We start from the raw sequence: 23,051 nt of genomic DNA, 5'->3' as shown, positions 1-23,051 counted from the left end.
CACGGAAATATTCTGTCCGAAATCTACAGAAACCAATGGAGCATATCTTGTCAGCACCCGTAAGGGAAGTTCAGTCAAAGTTGCAAAAGTTTCCACATCTGGATTATTCTTCAAATTTAATTCGAATCTTTCTTTAGCAAAGCCATCACAGACGTCCCTAACACTCTCACCGACTTCTTCCTCTGTTCCTCCTCCTCCTCCATAACTTCTTCTTCCAAACTCTGAAACACATCAGGCAAGTCTTGTAACCACACAGTGCAAAAAGTGCCAACCCTAGGTCTTAGTTAGTTATGTGTTCATTGGATCATTAAGCACGGTAGATCGTAATGATGTTGAACGACTCATTTTATGTTAAGATCACAAATTAATTTGTACATAGGATTACGTTCTGCACATTTCTATACAGATGTGAGTTAGTAATTCCTACCATCTTTTAAACGTTGTTGTTGTTGTTTTTCTTCTTCTTCGTGCTGTTGTCTTAAGTCCGAAGACTGGTTTCATGCAGCTCTCCATGCTACTCTATCCTGTGCGGGCCTCTTCATCTCCGAATAACTACTGCAAACCACATCTTTCGGTATTCATCTCATGGTCTTCCTCTGCGATTTTTACCCCGCACACTTCCCTCCAATATTGAATTCATGATCCCGTGAGATCTCAGAATGTGTTCTGTCAACCGTTCCCTTCTTTTCGTCAAGTTGTGCCACAAATTTCTTGTCTCCCCAGTTCTATTCAGTACTTCCCATTAGTTACGTGATCTATTCATGCAATCTTCAACAATCTTGTGTAGTACCACTTTTCGAAAGTTTCTAGTCGTTTTGTCTCACCTGTTTATCGCCCATGTTTCACTTCCATACATGGCTAAATTCCAGACAAATACTTCCAGAGAAGACTTCCTAACACTTAAATCTATATTCGATGTTAACAAATTTCTCTTCTGCGGAACTGCTTTTCTTCCCGTTGCCAGTCTATATTTTACATCCTCTCTACTTCGGCCATCATCAGTTATTTTGCTGCCAAAATAGCAAAACACATCTACTGTTTTATTAAGTGTCTCGTTTACTAACCTAATTCCCTTAGCATCACCTCATTTAATTCGACTACGTTCCATTACCTTTATTTTATTTATGGTCATCTTATATTCTCTTTTCAAAACAACATTCATTCAGTTAAATTGCTGTCCCCAGTCCTTTGCTGTCTCTGACAGAATTACAAGGACATCGGCGAACAAAACTTTTTATTTCCACCCGCTGAACTTTAATTTTGTTTTTTAAATTTTTCTTTGGTTTGCCTTATTGCTTGTTCAGTATACAGATTGAATAAGATCAGGGTCAGGTCACAACCCTATCTCACCCGTTTCTCAACCACTGCTTCCCTTTCATGGCCCTCGAGTCCTCTGGTTTCTGTGCAAGTAGTAAATAGTTTTTCCCTACCTGTATTTTACCCCTTACCCAAGCAACACTGTTAAAAGCTTTTTCTATGTCTACATACGCTATAAAGGTAGAAGTGCGCTTTCTTAACACATCTTTCAAGAGAAGTTGTAGGGTCAGTATTCCCCCGCGATTTCCTACATTTCTCCTGTAAACAAACTGATCTACCCCGAGATCGGCTTCTACCAGTTTTACCATTCTTCTGTTAACAATTCATGTTATTACTTTGCAACCACGGTTTATTAAACTGGTAGTTCGGGAATTTTGATACCTGTCAGCAACTGCTTTCTTTGGAATTGGGATTATTACGTTCTTCTTGGAGGGTATTTCGTCTGCCTCATACATCTTGCACACCAGACAGAAGTGTCATGGCTGGCTCTTCCAAGGTTATCAATAGTTCTGACGTAATATAGTCTGCTCCCGGGACCTTATGTCGACTTAGATCTTTCAGAGCTCTATCAAATTCTTGTCGCAGTATCATACCTCCCATCTCATCTTCATTACGTCCAGTACCCTTTCTATAATATTGTCTTCGAATTACTATCCCTTATATAGACGCTCTGTATACTCCTTCCACCTTCCAGCTTTCCCTTCTTTGCTTAGGACTGGTTTCCCACCTGAGATCTTTTTATTCAATCACCTTCTTGTCTTTTCCCCAGAGGCGTCTTTAGTTTTCCTATAGTCGGTATCTACCTTTCCCCTAGTGTAATATGCTTCTAAATCCTTACATTTGTCCACTAGCCATTCCTTCGTAGCCATTTTGCACTTCCTGTCAATCTGATTTTTTAAACGTCTGTGTTCCCTTTCGCCTGCATTTTTTATATTTCTTCCTTTCGTCAGTTAAATTTAATATCTCTTGCGTTATCCCAGTATTTCTATTAGGCCTTGTCTTTTTAGCTATTTGATCCTCTGATGCCTTCACTATTCCATCTCTTAAAGCTACCCATTTTTCTTCAACTGTATTCCTTTCCCCGTTGCCGAATGTTCCCTCTGAAACTCCCAGTACCGGTACCTCTGTTTCTCTCAACTTACCCAGTTTCCAATTTCTTCAGCTTTAATCTACAGTTCATAGCCAATAAACTGTGGTCAGAGTATACATCTGCCCCTGTAAATGTCTTCCTTACCATTACATAATCAGTCTGAAGTCTCCTGGTGTCTCCAGGTCTCTTCAACATATATAACCTTTCTTTTATGATTCGTAAACCAAGTGTTAGCGATGATTAAATTATGCTCTGTGCAAAACTCTACCAGGCGGCTTCTTCTTTTATTTCTTTCCCCCAGTCCATATACACCTATTATTTTTCCTTCTCTTTCTTTCCCGATAGACGAATTCCAGTCCCCCATCACTATTAAATTTTTGTCTCCCTTAACTTTTCCGTCATACATTTCTCCAAACTCTTCATCATCTGCGGAGCTAGTTGGCATATAAACTTGTGCTACTGTGGTAGGTATGCTTCGTGTTCATCTTGGTTACAACAATGTGTTCACCATGCTGCTCATAGTAGCTTACCCGCATTCCTATTTTCTTGTTGATTATTATACCTACTCCTGCGTAACCCCTATTTGATTTTGTATTTATGATCCTCACCAGAACTCCTTTTCCCTCGGCCACCGAACTTCACTAATTTCTACTATATCGAACTTCAACCGATCCATTTCCCTTTTTTAAATTTTCTGAAGAGATCTAACATTCCACGCTCCGATCCGTTGAATGCCAGTTTTGTTTCTCCTGGTGACGATATCGCCCTGAGTAATCCCTGCCCATAGATCCGAATGGGGGACTATTTTACCTCCGAAATATTTTACTCGAGAGGATCCATCATCGTTTAACCATCCAGTAGAGCTGCATGCCCTCGGAAAAGCCACGGCTGTAGTTTCCTCTTGTTTTGAGCTCTACCAGCACATCAAGCCAGCACCCCCTGTAAAAGAAAGCCTGTCTACGTAGTGCGTGACGTCACAAGATGGCTACACACATAGTCCTTTCTTCAACAGTTTCACAGAACAGTGCTTGTGAATAGTCGTTCGGCGAGTTTCGCGTCAGTTTACTATTATAGTGAATGGTGTTCCTGCGTTAGTGTACGTGATTTGGTTGTTTAGTTTCTGTGCACTAAACTGGTGATCTGTTTTTCTTGCCTGTGAAAATTTCGTTGCCTGCAAAATGCCGTATCGTTGTTGTGTGCCGAATTGTAGAGGAAATTACGACGGTGGACCAAAAGTAACCGTGTTTAAATTTCCGGAGGGTGAAGCAATGAGAAAGAAATGGTTGTCAAGTATTCGCAGAGATAACTTCACTCCTTCTTCAAGTTCAAGAGTAAGTATTTGTTTTGTTTATTTCTTAAAAGAGGTTAAGTGTGCTAACAAAGAATAGGCACTTATGCAGTAAGGAAGGTCAGCGACATTTTGACTAATATATCAGATCTTAACTGAATAAGTGCTGAAGAAAATAGCGTTTCGTTTTCTTGCCCTGGCAATTCTACAGTTTAGCTGGTATAGGTTATATGAATTCTGTATTCTGCAAGTTCAACCAGTATAGCCTAAGCACAGTCATACTTACGTAGTTAAATATCTCAGTATATCTTTATACTTACTGTTTATGCTGCCTGTTGTTAGGAATAAAAGTCGGTTTATAATTAAGTACGTGCACTTAAGATACACACGATTTTCGATGTATTCTGCTTCTGTATTTGTGTTTCTTTTTGCTGTAAAAGTCTTTAGGAAGTTGCCTGTTCAAAAACAAGTAATGTGGTGTACCCAGAAATTGAAAATGAAGTAAAAACAGTGTCTCAGTCGCTTGTTTTTAATAAATTATTGGTGGGAATTTGAAGTCATTGCAAGGAATGTTACTATTAGGGAATATAGTAGGCTTTAGACTTAACAGTGAACCATAGACAGGAAAAATGAATGAGTACATGAATGGATTAACAGGCCATCACGAAATGCAAAGGGAGAAACTGTGAAAACATGTAAAAAATACTTGTGGATTTTACAAATTCTTACTTTCTGGGTCTGGAATTTCAGATACATGCCAGTGGCCTACACAGCTGTCTTATAGATACACAGCTAAAGTACTTGTAAGCAATTGTGTGCTCATGTTTAGCCTAATAGGTAGCACATAAGTGGCAATGTATTAGTTCATCATACTGTCAGTTTTTATGTAAGTTATGAACTGATATCAAAAGCAAAACAGTGTCTATCTGATAAAAAGCACTACCTTTAAGTATTTCATAGTTCTAAAGGTTACACAGTGTTGACAATTACTTTGTATTATTCTGTTACTGTGTCACAGTTGCTTCTTGGATTACACCTGTGTGAGTTTGGTGTCATCATGCTTTCTTGTGTCCGAGGTGTGTGTGTGGGGTGGGGGGTGGGGGGGAATAGAGCAAGACATTAAGCAAAAATCCCACCCCTCTTGTAAATATGAGCTTCAAGGCTAACTTATAAAAAAAATTGTCACTGTTATTGAATTATGCTACAAACATTAGTCAATGTTTGTAATTTTTGATGGGGAAAGTACTTTCTTCATTTCACCATCTCTTTAAGAGCTTGTTGCCATGACATGTAACTGCATGCGTTTTGATATTGTAGTGTTATTGTTTTATAGAATTAATATGCCATGGCCACATTTATCACTTGAGCATTCTTCTGCATTTTAGTTGGGAGTCTATTTGTATTTTAGAACTAGAAACTAACTTTATATTCATAAATTGTTTTCACACTATTAATATTGTCATCACATTTAGTTGTAAGCACCTTTTTCATTTTTTATTCATTTTTAATTACAGGTATGTCATGTTCACTTCCACAAGGATGATGTTATTTGGGAAACACAAATTGTGGATGAAAGGACTGGTCAGTTATTAAGAGCCCCCCTTCTCAAACCACGTTTGAGACCAGATGCAGTTCCATCACTACTCCCAAACTGTCCTTCCTACCTTTCAAAGGAAGAAAGTAGACGTGAAGGGCCAGAGGAGAAAAAGCAAAGGCTTGAAAATGAGCAGTTAGCTGCAGCGTTACAATATAGTTTAGCATCACAGAAGGACTATGAAAACACTTTCAGCTTCAGTTCTTTAGAAGAGTTAATGTTGCATACGAAGGAAGTGGATTTGCCCAACGAGTGGAGTGTGATCGAAAAACACAGTGATTTTGTTTGTTTTTAAAGATAATAAGAAATCCAGCACCATTAATCACACATTCTGTCGTTATAGATAGTAATTTAAATGTTTCATTGTTTAAGAAAGATGTACAAATTAAGACATTAGGAAAAAGATCTTTTCCTGTAATTGTAACCAATATCCATGAAATTGTCAGTGTACTGCAGGAGTTTTCAGACACAGATTGTGGGCACTCAGAAACTTCTATAGATAGTATTGTAGAGATAGTGAAAGACAGTCTAGGAGTGCTGAAAGACAGTTTACAGGAGAGTGAAAAGGAGATGGTAGACTTTATATATGAACAAGTTAGTCTCATAAATGTAAAGAAATTTAATCATAGGTTTAGTTCTACATTTATGATACTGTGTTGTTTGCTATTTTCAATTTCATCTCATGCTTACAATTTTTTACGTAGCAGCTCATTAATGAAAATGCCACATCCAAGCACTCTGCGTAGGATCTGCAGCAAATTTAATGTGAATCCATCTCACGAAAGGCTTGGGGGAAGTAATTTCCTGTCCTATGCAAAACAGAAATTTCAATACCTGAACAGCGATGATGTCAATGTTGTTTTTAGTGTAGATGAAATTCATCTAAATTCTTATTTGGAATATAAAGGAGGTAGTGTTTTGGGCATGTCATATAACTCTGAATGTGCTGCAAATTCAGCATTTGTATTTATGTTGCAGAGTGTCAAGTCTTTGTACAGGGATGTTGTTCACATTTTACCGGTGAAAACCATTTCATCTAATGCATTATACGATGTGCTACTGGCCATAATAAATGGCCTTGAACTAATAGGCTATAGGGTTTTTTGTGTGGTAACTGACAACAACAAAATCAATAGCAAAACCATGTCAATGTTTTCTCTGGATAAAGCTGTTAATATAGTTTTTAAACATCCATCTGATCCTAATCGCCCACTTTTCTTTTTAATTGATGCCATACACATTGTTAAATGCATAAGAAATGTGTGGCTGAACCAAAAAAATGATGGTAAAGATATGTTTTATCCTCAGTTTCCAGTTAGAAAAGAAGTGGAAGAAAATAAGTTTTCTGTAGCTTCTTTTAAAACACTGAAACAGATTTATGACATAGATTCCAGTTCTTTAGTAAAATATTGTCACACATTGTCTCTCAAATCACTTTGCCCTACATCATTAGAAAAACAGAGCATGAAATTAGTGCTGCAGATATTCAATCGACATGTGTCAGAGGGCCTTGAGGTAGCTAGTGATAAATTTGATTTGAGACATGCACCATCAACAGCAGAATACATTCGAATAATAACAAAATGGTTTGATGTCATGAATGTGAAATCAGTGTTTAAAGGGAAACACAAACAGAATCCTTATATGGATCCGTTGACAACTGATAGCGTTTCTATGCAATTTTTGATAGATTTTCTAGACTGGCTTGATGTGTGGAAAGCAAAAGGTTTGTCAAGTGGGTTTCTCACAAAAGAAACATTTTTTGCTATTCAGCATACAACATATGCCGTTGTAGAGATTGCTCGATACTGTACTGAAGAGCTAGGTATGAGCTATTTACTGACAGCCAAGCTACAAACAGATGTGCTTGAGCGGCGTTTTGGAAAGTATAGACAGCTTGCAGGTTCCCAATACAATGTTTCAGTGACACAAGTCTATGAAGCAGAAAAGAAGCTTCGAATTCAAAGTGTAATGCCTTTAGTTTTATGTTCTCCTTCCTATGGCAATATCACAGTAGGGGCCATAAAAAATTTTATGTTTTCTGAAGTTGAAGAAACAGACACATTAGACATAGAAGTCAGTGTAACTCAAGACGATGTTCTTTCAGTGAAAGATATTGCAACGTCTTTAACTTTCATTGCAGGCTACTGTGCTCATGCAGTGATTAAGAAGCTGAAATGTGAGAGTTGCCTTAATGAAATTGTGATTGAAAAGGAGTTGCCAATAAACGAACATTTTAGTTTGATACAGAGACTTGATCATGGAGGACTAAAATACCCATCAGACACTATTTTAAATATGATTGTCTACACTTACATTGTCATCAGCAAACTTCTCAAAGAACATGAAAGAGATTTTCTTGCCTGTACGAATCAACGTGCTATTGCCTGTGCAGTAGCACTTGCTACTCTTCACGAAAATGACTTTTTATTATTTGATGGGGTATGCTGCAATGGACATTCATCCCAGGCAATAATGAAAAGTGTTGTTTGGGTTGGTGTCAATATATTTTTAAACAACTACTGTAAAAAGGTTAATGGAAAAAAAATTTCAAAAAACACTCAGCGAAAACTGCAAACTCTTACAACATAACTTTGAAATCTTTATCTTAGATTCTTTTTAAATCATTAATACAAAACCTGTCATCAGTAATATTGCCACATCAACAAATGCCTCTTAAGCTGAACTAGTCAGGTTAAACTGAAACTAGTCAAACTTACCAAATTGTAACTTATGGCTGAGAGTTTGTATAAATATTTTAATATACAGCTGCTAACAGCTATCAACACTAATAGCCTAACGTGAAATTTTTATCAAAGAAATTAATCTTTAATATAAAGAATCTTACACTAATTTTTTCTCAGTTGAAGTTGGGTGGTGAATGATACATACAGGAGGGAGGGGAGGGGGTGTGGCAGGCAGAGAGGACCAATAGTAATCTTTTTATAGTATGTGAAACCTAAAAATCAATTCGCTTGCTTTTCCGAGTATGACTTAAACCACTTCTTTGCTGCATGCCTTATTCATAGTATTTCTAATTTGTGTAATAAAGTTATGTGGCCCAACATGGCACATGCCTTTGACAATGACAAGACAATGCCATTTTGATCACCTTCCTTTATTATTTTGAGAAAAACTTACACAAACTGTGCTATAGCAGACTCCACTTTTTTTGCAAACAAGGTTACTTTGTTTTGGTGACAAATGGGAGACAAGAGCAAAATTGCTCTATAGTTCTCTACATTCTCTGCAACACTTTTCTTTGTATACTGAAGTTATTACTTTAGCTTGTGATACATGTGAGAAATCTGCCAATTTGTAATGATTCATTAATTGTTACTGTTGAAAAAGCTACTATAGTATTTATGGATTCTTTAGGTAGACAAATTTCGATTTCACGTAGTGTTTGTGGTGTTCCTCTGTCTTCTACTACTGTCACTGTTATGAGTGCAGATGTGCATGCTGTGACAATTGCCTCTCTTTTTCTGAGTTTACTACTTTCTCTGCAGCTGTTATAACTGTTGTTTTCTCAACATTTTCTTATGTAGATCATATTTGCATATATTTTACTACTAATACAAATGGAGAAGCCGTTAGGGGAGGGCTTTGCAGTACTTTCATGGCCTTCTTTGTGTATAATGATTGGCAGGTCTCCTCATCTAATAGTAATGTAATTGTGGAACAGCTCTCACTTCTGTTACAAGCACTATTGAGTGCCACTAATTCTCAGGTTGACTAATTACTGAGCTCTTTAAATAGATGCTTGCTCTGTGCCATAAAGTGCCTTCTTGTTAGCTCATCTTTGCTGAGGAGAAAAATATCTGAGGTGGACTCTCAGGTATGCCCTTCTGTTGGCTTTTTGAATATATTTGTTTATAAAAGAATATTAAAAAAGCTTAAGCCAGTCACAATTGCTTTTCACTCACCTAATCTAATTAATGTAACCAGATCATATTCCAACACCACTTGACACATTTTTGCCACATAACATACACTTACAGTTGGTAATTACTTACAATTTGCAGGGTGACCTAATATAATGTCTATATGCATCGCCATTTTTCTACTACAGTGCTTTCATATGCATTCTTCCTACACAAAACTTTATGGTGCAGTGTTTTATTTGCATTCTTTTAGTGTCCCACTTAAAGACCTTCCATTACTACCCTGGAGATTATAAAATAGCAATTTAATCATTAATGTTGTTCAAAATTTATCATTATTATTCCTAAAATTATGAAACTTAAGTCTCAAGAATGTGGTTATTGTTAATGTTTGGCCTTGGTGTCCATAAGTCTTAATTATTTTGTCACTACATAGTATTCATGCTGTACATCTATAATTTTCTATTGTGAACCACTATAATCTAAAATTTTTCTCATTCCATGTGTTAGTGATTATTGACAAGAGTGTATGGAAGATGAACAAAAGAAATAAATAAATTCATTCATACACAGAATTTTTTTACTTAATTTGCATTCATTCATATCAGCATGGTCAGTAGATGAAACTTGTTTTCCACTTTTAAACAATTACCAGTATATATATTTTGGAATGATGATCTGCTAAAGTATTGCAACTAAATAGAGCTGAACCACCACCCCCACCCCTTTCCCCAAACTTACGGAAGGATGAAGTATCTAAGCCACTGGTGAGTGCAGCCCAAATGTGATGCCAAATGAAGGTAAGTGTTCATTTTTCACAATTATTTCATCACAGGTCACATCACGTCATAAAACTTCTCAACAGATGAAATGAAAGTTTACTTTGTAGTTGAAATTTATTTATGTGCAATTCATGCAAACAGTTTGTTTCAAAGTATATACTTCTTAGTACAGAAACATTCTTTCTTCAAAGGTATTCAGTTTAGAGCAGCGAAATTTTAACCTGGTAATCTGTATTTTGAGACCTCTTGTAATTTCAATACATAATGGAAATTTAGTTAACTTACTGGGAAAAGAGAATTCATTGAAATTTGTATTGGCATACCAAAACTTTATGGCAATACCATTACATACTCATCTCAGGTCAGTGAGATTTTCTTAATGGAAAGAAACTTTCTTAGGGAAAGGTGCACAAACTGAGAAGAGATATCATATCATTCATTAGAACTGCATTTCACTTAAAAAATATTAACAGGAGAAATTTATTTAAATTTAAAAAAAAAGCATGAATACAAGGTTGCTGAAATGGTGGACTAAAACATATGTAGAACATGTCTTTCAGGGCAGTGTTAGTTTTTGAAACGACTCATACTATTGCTTATTACCAGTGCCTCTCTATAGGGGGTGTTATAATTCGAACACTATTTGCCCAATTTTCGTGTTTCTTTTTTTAATTAACAGGTATATCATCCAATCAGGTTTTAAAATGGATTTTGCTACATAAGGAATAAACAGCGGCAATAACAGTGTCCGTAAAATGTTAGCTGCCAGTGTGCTACTTTGCAAAGTGCCGTCCACATTATTAGACCTGCGTCAAAGTGATGCAATATTTAACTTAAAAAACAGAACAAAGCCCCTAAAAGAAAGTCCGCGAGAGCATACGAGAATCTTTCGCGGATGGCTTTCAATCAAAATTTTTGTCATTAAAAATCGTCTTACACAGGAACTGCAAAACGGAAGAATGGTGAATGGTGGTCAGCCATAAAAGATAAATGTATACCGTTGCAGACGTTTAGATTGGCCTTTTCGAGATTTACAATTTATACTACAGCACTTACAGTTTAGGAATGGTATTGGGAAAGAGCACACTGGTGGCAAACACTTGCACTTTGTGTAGCTGACGATCTTTGAACGGCTAACCAGACTGCCACCAAACAAGTCGTGACAATCCCCATTAAAGCACCTTTAAAATAAACTACAATGAAATGGGTCCATTCATTTGGGAGTTTTGATGCCTCAGATAATGAAAGTTATTACAGCCACTTTTTACGTCGGGGCTAAAAGGTATGCAGAAATAAGTTACAGACAAAAGAACTGGGTCATTTGAGAAAGGAAATCTTGTAATTCATGAGAGAGGTATGTCAGATTTCTTTACGAATTTTCCTCGTACGGTTCCCGTAACAGTCTATTGCTGTGGCCAAACGGACTGCGAGCACCGGCACCAGACTACGTGCGTGACGTCACTGAGCGGGCGCGCAGGCTTTCCTCTATAGGAGGTGCTGATCAAGCCCGTTTTGGTTGACATTACAAGGCCAGATCAGTCAATTATCCATACTGTTGCTCCTGCAACTACTGGAAAGCTTGCTGCCTCTCTTCAGGAACCACACATTTGTCTTGCCTCTCAACAGATACCCCTCCTTAATGGTATGGCTATCTGTATCCCTGAGGCACGCAAGCCACCCCCCCGACGACGAAGTCCGTGATTCATTGGAGGGTTTAAACGTTACAGTAACATAAATTCTTCTACTTAATAGATGGAGATGATTGTTTACAAATTTTACTTTGCTGACTGTCAGACATTTTATAGCACTGGGTAAGTGGTCAAATCTTTTTTTTTGCATCATTGTGCACCTCTTTTTGTGCAACCTTAATGTAGAGTAATGAATGTAATCTCTCCTTCTGGTACTGTTCTTGATTAATTATTGGCCCTTCTTGATGGATGCTGTGTCCATTCAGTCTGGGGCACATGTGAAGCGTTTTATTTTATCATAGTTTCCGCATAAGAAAACTGCGCATCTTATCCAAGTAGTCCACCTTGTGATAGGAATCTGGAAGTGGAGCCCAATCATTTTTTGGTATAATACTTGACAACTGGCAGCCCTTACCAGAATCTTCTTCAGAACAGAAATGATGAAATGATATCATTTTCTCTGCAGTAATTCTCCCTGATACTTTCGTAAAGACGGTGTAGATCATGTGCGATACATTATACGTGGTTGAGGTTGAGGTACAAGACCTTCAGTTGTTAGAAAGTAGAAATCATGTGGTGAGCGTCGCCACAAGCCGGACTTTTTCGTATTGTTGCCCCCTGGCCACTGATTCATAAATGAGTCGTTGAATGATTGCATTATCGTGGAGGCACTTCTCTTCTCGAGGTGGGACATTTACATATAACAAACCGTAGGTTTTACCCATTCACCAGGTAATGGAAAAAAACAACACATTCAAAATATATCTTTACAGACCAGTAGTCCCATCTAAAACGAATTCTACTTCATGTTTGCCGACCGCCTCTTTTTTTTCTGTAAACCGTTCTCATTGATTTGCCGGCATAACTCTTGAAGAGTCTGGGAAACAAGGCAAGAAAAGAAATAGTCTACCTCTGTAGTGAGATTTATGACAAAGGGGAATGGTCTGAGGATTTTCTTGCAACAGTTATGATACCAATAGAGAAAAAGAGGAACACTAAAAAATGTGAAGAGCATAGGACCATCAGTCTATTTCTCATGCAGCTAAAGTGTTGCTGAGAGTGTTGAATAGAAGTCTATATGGCAAGCTGTAGAGAAGGATTGCAGAGGAGCAGTTCAGATTTAAAAAAGAAAAAGGAACAAGAGATGCTACTGTCCTGTTAAGAACTATAGGGGAAAGATATATGGAAGAAGGTAGAGAAATCTTTGCTGTTTTTATAGATTTAGAAAAGGCTTTTGACAGAGTTCAGTGGAACAAGCTGATGGATATTTTGAAGAGCAAAGGAGTGGATTGGAAAGAGAGACGACTGATACAGAATCCATATTTAAACCAGAAAGTAAGGATAAGGATTGGAAATGAAATGTCAGAAGGAAGCAGCATTGGACGAGGTGTTAGACAATCTTATTGCCTTTCCCCACTCTTGTTTAATGCATACCTTGAAGAGATTATTGCGAAAGGCTTAGATGGGAAAAGGGGAATATGTACTGGTGGAAAGAGAATAGAATGTATAAGATTTGCTGATGACGTGGTATTAGTGGCAGAAAATGAGCGGACAGTGAATAACATGCTGAAAGATCTGAATGAAGCTTGTGTGGAATATGGGATGCAATTAAACACAGCAAAAACAAAGAGTATAGTTATCAGTACAAGTTGCAGGCTGTCCAATATTAAAATAAGACAATCTACCATTAGCCAAGAAAGTGCATTTAAATGTCTTGGAAGCACAATAACTGAAGACTTGAGATGTCACCGTGAGGTGAAAATTCAGATTTCCATAGTGAAGGAGGACTTCAACAGAAAGAGGAGACAGTTATGTGGCAAATTAGATAAAGGTCTAAGGAAAAGGCTTGGCATATGTTTTGTCTGGAGAGTGGCGCTATATGTAGCAGAAACATGGACGTTGAGACGAGAGGATGAAAACAGGTTAGAAGCATTTGAGATGTGGATGTGGAGGAGAAAGGAGAGGATAAGCTGGATGGAAAGAGTGAGTAATGAAAGAGTATTGGAAAGGGTTGGTGAGAGTAGATGTCTGGTGAAGGTTATAAGAGAGAGGAAAAAGAAGTGGTTGGGACGTTCCTTGAGAAGGGAGTGCTTGCTGGCAGTTGCTTTGGAAGGACTGGTTTGTGGGAGAAGATCGAGAGGAAGGAGTTACAAGATGATAGACTTCATAAAGGGAAGAGGCACTCTTGCAGACCTGAAGAGGACGGCAAAAGACCAGACTGTCTGGAGAACTACCATGCGAAAACCTGCCCTTTGGCAGAACACTAATGATAATGATGAAGATCATGATCATGATGATGATGATGATGACTATGCTCATAAATTGGCTTTATGTAACTTTTTCTGGGAGAGCTCTCATGTGGTATTGATCATAGTGTATAATTCTCAAGAAATGATCTGAATGCAGGATTATTTACCTCGTGGATTGGAATTCCTGACTATATTGATGCCATGGCAAAATCCTCACTAAACTCATTCAGTGACCGCTGCTTTTCAGATCCTGAAGCGAAGTGCGTATCAGAGTGGTTTACTTGGGTTTAGACTTGCGAAGTTCAATGTCCTCTAATCTTTTGTCGTTTAGGATGATCTGATTTATTCTGTTTCTCTGATGCTTGTCATCGTTTGCAATATTTACTTCACAGACGCCACATCGTGGAATGATATCAGTTTCTATCAAATAAGCCTTGAATTCTGTGCACACAGTTTCTCCTTCTTAATCTTTGGCATGGTTTTGTTGTAAAATGTTCGTTCTGGTAAAACACTAAGAAGGCGAACAAGAAATACACAGTCCATAGATAGCAACCGTTAAATTCATCCCAACACTAACTCAATTTAGGTTTGAATTGTTGCAGCATGAGTGTTTAAATTTTGATTTCACCTCTGGAGGTTGACCATTGTTACTGAAGTCGCCTATTGTTGCTGACCTTGGCCATCTTGCTTTCTATTAACTACATTTTAATAGTTATTGACAAAACTTCTGACTAAACAAAATTTTAAAGTCCTGTTCAAGAAGACAAAAAAAATCCGTCTAATTTATTAAAACGCAGATAAAAATGAGGGGAGAGGTATCATGGAGTAGAAGGGAAAAGGTGCAAAATGTCATCTCACAAGAAGCTGTAAAAAGGTGCAACAAACTCTGCTTATTTTGCTTCGTTTCATGTCCCCAACTGCATATACAAGGTGGAGCAAAAGTCACTGGACACTGGGCACTAATTCAAACAAAAGATTAAATTTATATTTCATTACAAATACAAACACTGCTTACAAGTATTTTTTTTTATTTTCTGTCTTCATTAGTCCATCTTTGAAGTCTTTTTGGAACACTGTTACATACTGTGAGGCATAATGTGCTGTCACTGTCCAAATCATAAAATGCGTCATGTATGTGGTCTTTTAGTTCAGCAATGGTCTGAGACTTTTGAGAATAAACAGTCCTTGACGACGCCACATAGGAAAAACTCCTTGTGCGTGATATCTGGTGGACGTGGAGGCATGTCAATATCTGCCCCACAACCAATCACTTTTTTTAAAAAAGTTTAGCTTAAATAATGGGGGACAGCTGTGGCATAATATGGTGGAGCACCATGGTGTTGAAAGTAAATTTCTTGAAGGTTTTCAGCATACGTCAGAAGTCCTGGTACCAAGTGATTCTGAAGAATACCCAAACAGCGATATCGCGTCGCTATTCCCTCAAAAGAATATGGCCCTAGTATACAAAATGATGATATTGCCCCCAAACACTCACACCAGATTGATTTAGTGGTTGTCCTAACGAAAGATTTGACTGTCAGTACACCAGGAAGTGCAGTTACGTCTGTTGACTTGTCCCCTTAACTTAAAATTGGTCTCCTCAGACCACCCAATTTTATTCAGTAGGTTTTCTGTTCACAATCTGGGTCATCTTCAAACAACCCATGTCGTAAACGTGGAATGTAAACTCCAAACTTCAAATACAATTTTATTGAATAGGTTAGGATCATGTTTCTGTTCACAAAACTGAATACGTCAATCTGTATCAACTTCAAGTAACCCACGTGGTAAACGTGGAATGTAAAATTCAAACTTCTGTCTGTGAACATTTTTTGCACTGACTTTCGTGAGTAAACCAACTCAGTTGCTAATAAACTGATTGATTTACACGGACTTGGGTCACAACTAAACATGACCGCAATTCATTTTCCACAGTTGTGACTGTCGTTGGGCGTCCAGGCCTTGGTGCATCAGTAACAAATCCATGTTCTTAAAGTCTATCTCGTACGTCGTAGATTATTTGTCTAGACGGTGTCTTCCACATTCATTAACAACTGTAGCAGCACCACTTTTATAAATATTTTTAACGCGAGAATCCTTTCTTCTTTACGTAACAGTGTGACAATTCGGAGAACTAGCAGTTGTAAACACGTCTCACAGATCTCGCTTCCAACAATTTAATAATTTGATTATTGAGTTTGTTTTGTTTTTCATTGCATTGTATGCCAATTTGACAAGGCGTAATTATCACAACTTAACGGGTTAAAGCTTCCTACTTTACAACGTCTTCCTGTTACTTTTCATTGCTTTTAACCAACTGTCCAGTGACATTTGGCCAGCCTCTGTTGATCTTCTGAGTGAAAACAGCTATATTTCTGAAAAAGTGCTGCACCTTAAAAATCCTTCCTTTAGTTATCAACGATAAGAAGCAATAATGCTATATCAACAATGATTTAGAGTCGCCCCATGAAACGATTGTGCCTTGCCTTTTTCAATCATATGTCTTATCAAAAATTATGAGTTTCTCCAGGGTCTGACAGGACTGGAGCACTCCCAACGCGAATTACAGGTGGGTGTGAATCATGGATGTCCGCCGGCCGCTGTGGCAGAGCTGTTCTACATGCTTCAGTCCGGAACCGCGCTGCTGCTCCGGTCGCAGGTTCGAATCCTGCCTCGGGCATGGATGTGTGTGATGTCCTTAGGTTAGGTTTAAGTAGTTCTAAATTCTAGGTGACTGATGACTTCAGATGTTAAGTCCAATAGTGCTTAGAGCCATTTGAACCATGGGTGTCCTGCAAGAATAGATTATTTGTAAACATCCAGTAAACTGCAGTGGGCGTAGTTTTACCGTCAGACTGAAGCCACAATGGATCTTCTCACCACCACGTGACACACGGCCATCCCTGGAACAGCTGCGGCATTCTTCCCCATCTGCCCTCCGCCTACAGTTTTTTCTCCCAGCCGTCCTCTCAGCGTCCTCTCGGCGCCAGCCCGGCGGTCGGAAGCACAAAAAAGCGCTCCAGCTCCAGCTCCAGCCGAAAAAACAGCTGGCCACCAGCCAAGCCGTCGCGGCGTCACGGTCCACAGCCTCCACCGCCTACGCAACACTAGCAGCCGCCCAAACACGACAGCCTTCTTCCAAAACGCACGCAGTCGACACGAACTGTGCCTGTTTACAGAGCTCACAGAACAAAATATAATAAACCTTTCATGTCTACATCTACACGCGTATTCAGCATGCCGCGGTGTAAGGCACGGTGGAAGAAGTTTGTAACAACAGCAGCCCTATTTCCTTTGTGTATGAAGCGTGGGAATAAGGACTGTCTTCGTGCTCCCACACGCGTCCTCATTCGATGAGCCTAAAACATTATGACCACTGGAATGAATTTTCACTCTGCAGCGGAGCGTGCGCTGGTATGAAACTTCGCGGCAGGTTAAAACTATATGCCGGACCGAGACTCGAGACCTTTGCCATTCGCTGGCATGTGCTCTTATGCTCTAAAAGTGGAGCAATTGCCAGCGAAAGGCAAAAGTCTCGAGTTTGAGTCCGGCACCCAGTTTTAACTTTCCAGGATGTTTCATTATGACCGCTACCCACTGAAAGGTTGAATGCCGCCTGGTGCGGCTGTGGGCACGTGGCACGTTGAGGGAAGTATGCAGGGTGAGTCAAGAGGAAAGGTACATGGTTTGAGGGGCGATAGTACTTCGAATGAACATATGCTTCTTCACTAACCGTATACAACATATAGCCGTTCGAAAATCGCGGGCCTCAGTTACATGCCCTCCTTCACCAGCGCTGACATATGAATACAACCAAAACGACAATATGCTTCGTAGTAAACCTCGGGTACGATATTATTAATGACCATCTCACCGGTGCGGTTGTTTTAAATAACCGTCTTAGCAGAGTATGCCGTCTTGATTCCTTCGAAATATGTTACCAAAATAGCTGAAAGATATTCCCTTTGGCAAGACTTGTAATGATCTTTCTGCACGGCGGAGCGACTGCACATTTCGTACTGCCAGTGACACAGTAATTCACTGAAACATGTCTTGGACATTGGATCGATCCCCGTGGAGTCATTTCTTGACCTCCGAAGTCACCCGATCTTACTCCTGTTTGGGGGGTTGACTTAGGAGAGAAGTCTCGCAGTGCAGAATGGATACGAAGGAGGAACTTCTCGCTCGTGTTGTACATACGTGTGCTCAACTGAAGGACCGTACGAACGACATCAGATCTACAACAAAGCAGCTGTCTACAAGAGCTGCAAAATGTGTTGCAGTTGACGGTGGACTTCTTGGCCATCTTTTTTGTGGAAATATACACAATTCAACGAAACATTAGATCACAACGTTTCATTTACCATCTCCTGCATTTGTGCTGTACCCCACTTTGTTTCGTTAGTTTCCTCGAAAACTGTTAAGAACAGGACGTATGTCACGTATGTTCATACGACGTTATTTGTTCATAATCACTAACACTATCGCCCTTCAAAGCATGTATCTTTCCTTCTGACTCACCCCGTATAGGCGAATGGGAATCATTCCAGCTACGGTAAGGGCCGCGAATGGAAAGAACCCACTGACAAAATACGCTGACAAAGCGACATATTGTTATGGCTCGGTGTCTAGGAAAAACCTACTCAGATATGGCGAGGCTGATCGACTCATCGTGTGTTGCTGTCGCGATCATCTACAGGTGTTGGACAGAAATATGGGAACACCGCGAGAAATGCGAGCCTAACCATGAATGCAGATGCTAGTCAACCCTGCAGTTTGCGCTGTTGTATTTTGTGGTGTCACCGCCGGACACCACACTTGCTAGGTGGTAGCCTTTAAATCGGCCGCGGTCCGTTAGTATACGTCGGACCTGCGTGTCGCCACTATCAGTGATTGCAGACCGAGCGCCGCCACACGGCAGGTCTAGAGAGACTTCCTAGCACTCGACCCAGTTGTACAACCGACTTTGCTAGCGATGATTCACTGACAAAATACCCTCTCATTAGCCGAGACGATAGTTAGCATAGCCTTCAGCTACGTCATTTTCCACGACCTAGCAAGGCGCCATTATCAGTTGCTATTGATCTTGTGGTGCATGTACCGTCAAACCGACGTTCACCATTAATGGATTAAAGTTAAGTATTCCACCAGCTACGTCCGTTTTTTCTAAAGTCTAATTTCCTTGTCCTGTTCCAGACCTCACGCCAGCCTGCGTGAGCTAAAACGCGTGCCTTTCGGCTTCCTCTAATAGGGTGTTGGCTCTCCTGCCAACCCACAACATATTTGACCACGAGCTGCACGTGTGTAATTTTCTGAGTATGTTGTAGCCTCAGTAGTGGTCAGAAAAGTGCTTTGTGTAGTTGTTAATGCACTACGTTGGAGCCACGTGAATTCGAACGTGGATAAATTGTTGGTGTTCGGAGGTAGCCGAAGTGTTTGTTGTTTCCGGAGGCACAGTATTGGTTAAAATGGCTCTGAGTACTATGCGACTTAACTTCTGAGGTCATCAGTCGCCTAGAACTTAGAACTAATTAAACCTAACTAACCTAAGGACATCACACACATCCATGCCCGAGGCAGGATTCGAACCTGCGACCGTAGCGGTCGCTCGGTTCCAGACTGTCGCGCCCAGAACCGCACGGCCACTCCGGCCGGCGATACAGTATTGACCAGCTTTACGCCTCATAGAGGGAAAGCGGGGAAAACATCATGCGCAAAGTCCCAACGCGGATGAAAGTGTGTGTTGAGCTAGCATGGCAAACGGCCATTCACAAGGGTTGTACCGAAAAATGAGAGAAGGACAGCTTCAGAGGTCACTGCAGAACTGAATGTATCACTCGCGAACCCTGTCAGCACCAAAACAACCCGAAGGAAGCTCCGTAAGCTGGGAACTGCAGGGCTAGCTGGAATTGCATAACCACTGATCAGTGACGAAACTGTCCCGTAACAGGAAAACTTGGTGCCAAGGCCAAAAGAAACCTGTACTATGGGGCAATGGCAGAGAGTCATTTCGTCGAATGAGTCTTGCTGTACGTTGTTTCCAACCTCTGGCCGAGTTTACGTCGCGAGAGTGAAACATGGCGGGCTGATTTGGGCAGCCATATTGAAATCCCTGGGGTAGCCGGACAGAGCGGATGAGTTTATATCTGTGGAAAGGGGCCAAAATAAGTTACTGTCAGTTGCACTCAACTTATAAAGTTTATTTCTAAAAACAGACAATCATACAAGCAAGAATCAAAAACTCTCAAGGTTTTAACGAAAGACCTCCATTGATTTAATTTAGGTCGGCTGAAGGCCACATCGAAAATCTAACGCACAAAGCCTATGCAAGGAATGACATACAAGAGTTCTTCTGGAGGTTTCACTTCTTTAGAAAAAAAATTTTATCTTCAATATAAATAGGCTGAAAGTCTTACGTTAAATTTTTTACATAGAACTCGGCCGAAGGCCTCACATTAATCAAGAACAATGTTATGGCTTAAGGCCGAGACAAAGATTTTCAATGTTTAATCTAAATAGGCTGAAAACTCGGCTGAAGGCCGCCTATCAACAAACAATTTAACGGCTTAAGGTCTAGGAAGAAGCGCTTTCAATTTGAAAAGGCTGAAGGCCTTATCTTAAAATATTTCGTGTAAAACATGGCTGATGGCCTCATACTAAAGAATAACTATCTTATGACTTAAGGGCAAGACAAGGATTTTTAATTTTTAATTTAAAAGAGATTAAAACTCGGCTGAAGGCCACACACCATGCAGAAAACAATTTTACGGCTTAAGGCCTAAAGGGAAGAGCTTCTAAATTTCAACTAAAATAGGCTAAAGGCTTTATCCTAAAATGCTTCGCATAAAACTCGGCTGAAGGCCACATACGAAACCCAAACAATCTCACGGCCCATACAAAGAAACTACCAATTTTTAATTTAAGCTGGAAAATTCGGCTGAAGGCCACATACAAACTAGGAAATATTCCTTACGGCTTTTAAATTTACGGCTTAAGGACGAGGCGCAAGGAATTTTCAGTTTTAATTTTTAATAAGCTAAAACTCGGCTGAAGGCCATACAGAGTACTTAAGACTAAAAAGGAAATCGCTATGTAAAACACAAGGGACAGCGCTCAGAAGATTCCAAGGGTCGGCCTGGGAAGGTAACACTAACGCACGTTTAGATGAGACAGGCAACCAGACCGACAACCTCTTAATCGGAAGACAACCCAACCGGAAGCCAGCCGACGAACCAAACAACAAGATCAGTTCTGCTCCACCCGACCAGAAAAACGACAACAAGATGTCAATAGCACAGCGTTCTGGATACTGGTGCCCAATCCAGCCACCGAGCAAGGTGGCGCAGTGGTTAGACACTGGACTCGCATTCGGGAGGACGACGGTTCAATCCCGCGTCCGGCCATTCTGATTTAGGTTTTCCGTGATTTCGCTAAATCGCTCCAGGCAAATGCCGCGATGGCTCCTTTCAAAGGGCACGGCCGACTTCCTTCCCCGTCCTGCCCTAATCCGATGAGACCGATGACCTCGCTGTCTGGTCTCCTTCGCCAAAACAACCCAATCCAGCCAAGTAAGAATAAACGCCAGAAACTACCAACTACACCTCAACTATCGAACTACACGCCGTGCTGGACGCCATCAACACGATGAGAAAAATACACTGCCGAAAACTACGCCAACGACCAGGGCAGGCTACCGGAACGTCAAGGTCACAAGGCAGAAGATACCGCTGGTACGCTTCATTAATGAAGGAATGAATTAAATTAAGTTAAACACGACACAGGAAGACGGCGGCAATTCTATCCGACTTCAATGCCCACACGTTGTTGCTCATGGGAATATCCCAGAAGGCGAAAACCAGGATCAAACGAAGAGATGTGATAGCAGTTGAGGCTTGATAGTAGGTTAAGTTAGCACTCAACTTCAGTGTCGAGGGTCGTTGGTCGACGAACTTCGTAACCCTCGCGAGAAGCATCTCACAACTCCAACCATGCGTGCACGCTGCCAGCGGCTCCAGCCTGACTACGCGCCACGGAGACCACCTCGCTGCTCCAGGCAAATGCCGGGATGGTTCCTCTGAAAGGGCACGGCCGACTTCCTTCCCCATCCTTCCCTAATCCGATGAGACCGATGACCACACTGTCTGGTCTCCTTCCCCAAACAACCAACCAACCTACCTCGCTGCTCTGCCCCAACCGACCGACTGCCCAACACCCGGAAATGGTCAAAAGATCGATACTCGTCGGCCGATGAGATGACCAACCGAACGACCAACCAACGGTCGTTGCCGCTCCAGTCTTCTTCAGTCGGACAGTACATGTGTGTCGCCAGCGGTCGGCAAGTACTGGCTGCCCGCACCACGCTGGCGCTCGGTGCCCGACGCTGCGTCCTCCCCGACTGCTGTTCCGTGCCCCAGCTGCACTGCTGGTCCGTCTCGAACTGAACTGCAGACACACGACAACCCGGAAATACTATCGGTCGCTGTAGAGATGGTACGACAGTACACTTATCGATAAGCGCTGCTGCTGCCACTCACGGGCAGGTACAGCAGCAAGTTAGTGACGCCAATAAATGGAATAAGAAAACGAGCCAGCAGTACTAAGAAAACATGACAAACAATAAATGGCATGAACACGAGCCATGCACGGCTCACATATAATGGTATTCCACATGCCACACGGTTACTCTGCAAGATCGGGTTACTGCCATGCATTATGTGACCATTCCACTTATCGGGTTCATCCCCAACGATGGTGCTGTGTTCCAGTCGATTGGGCCCCTGTTCACACAGCACGCATTATCCAACAGTGTTTTTTTGAGCACGAGTATGAACTGTCGCATCTGCCCTGGCTGCCACCATCACCAGAGCTCTCAATACTATTGAAACCTTGTGGTCTGTTTTGGAGAGAAGTGTGCCTGGTTGCTATTCACCTCGACCAACGTTAAGTGAACTTGGCATGATTTTGGTGGAAGAATGGGGTAAGAATCCCCTTAAAATCTCATGGGACCTGTATTTAGCCACTCCGGGACAACTGGAAGCTGTTTTGAATCCTAACGGTTTTCCGACACCGTTTAAGGCTTGTGAAACGTGGTAGTCAAGGTAAGGCAGGATTCGGTTACGATTGTAGACGGGGCCGTAATCAGTTACTATTGGTTCCTTT

The 23,051-nt window shown here is 40.6% G+C and overlaps 1 protein-coding gene across 1 annotated transcript; it reads left to right on the top strand.

The window, feature by feature from the left end:
* The first annotated feature begins 3,436 nt into the window (after window positions 1-3,436).
* On the top strand, window positions 3,437-5,584 carry LOC126455853 (THAP domain-containing protein 2-like). Its single transcript, XM_050091615.1, has 2 exons — window positions 3,437-3,738; window positions 5,210-5,584. Exons 1-2 carry the CDS (start codon window positions 3,586-3,588, stop codon window positions 5,582-5,584), a joined length of 528 nt encoding a protein of 175 aa, XP_049947572.1. The 5' UTR covers window positions 3,437-3,585.
* Window positions 5,585-23,051: the final 17,467 nt, after the last annotated feature.

This window comes from Schistocerca serialis, chromosome 2 (assembly GCF_023864345.2).
Source record: "Schistocerca serialis cubense isolate TAMUIC-IGC-003099 chromosome 2, iqSchSeri2.2, whole genome shotgun sequence".
Classification (NCBI taxonomy): Eukaryota; Metazoa; Arthropoda; class Insecta; order Orthoptera; family Acrididae; genus Schistocerca; species Schistocerca serialis.
This window is presented reverse-complemented; position numbering and strand designations above follow the sequence as displayed.

Coding starts and splice junctions, on each gene's coding strand:
- LOC126455853 (XM_050091615.1), top strand. CDS start 3,586: ATGCCGTATCGTTGTTGTGTGCCGAATTGTAGAGGAAATTACGACGGT. Junction 3,739..5,209: donor CTCCTTCTTCAAGTTCAAGA/GTAAGTATTTGT, acceptor TTTTAATTACAG/GTATGTCATGTTCACTTCCA.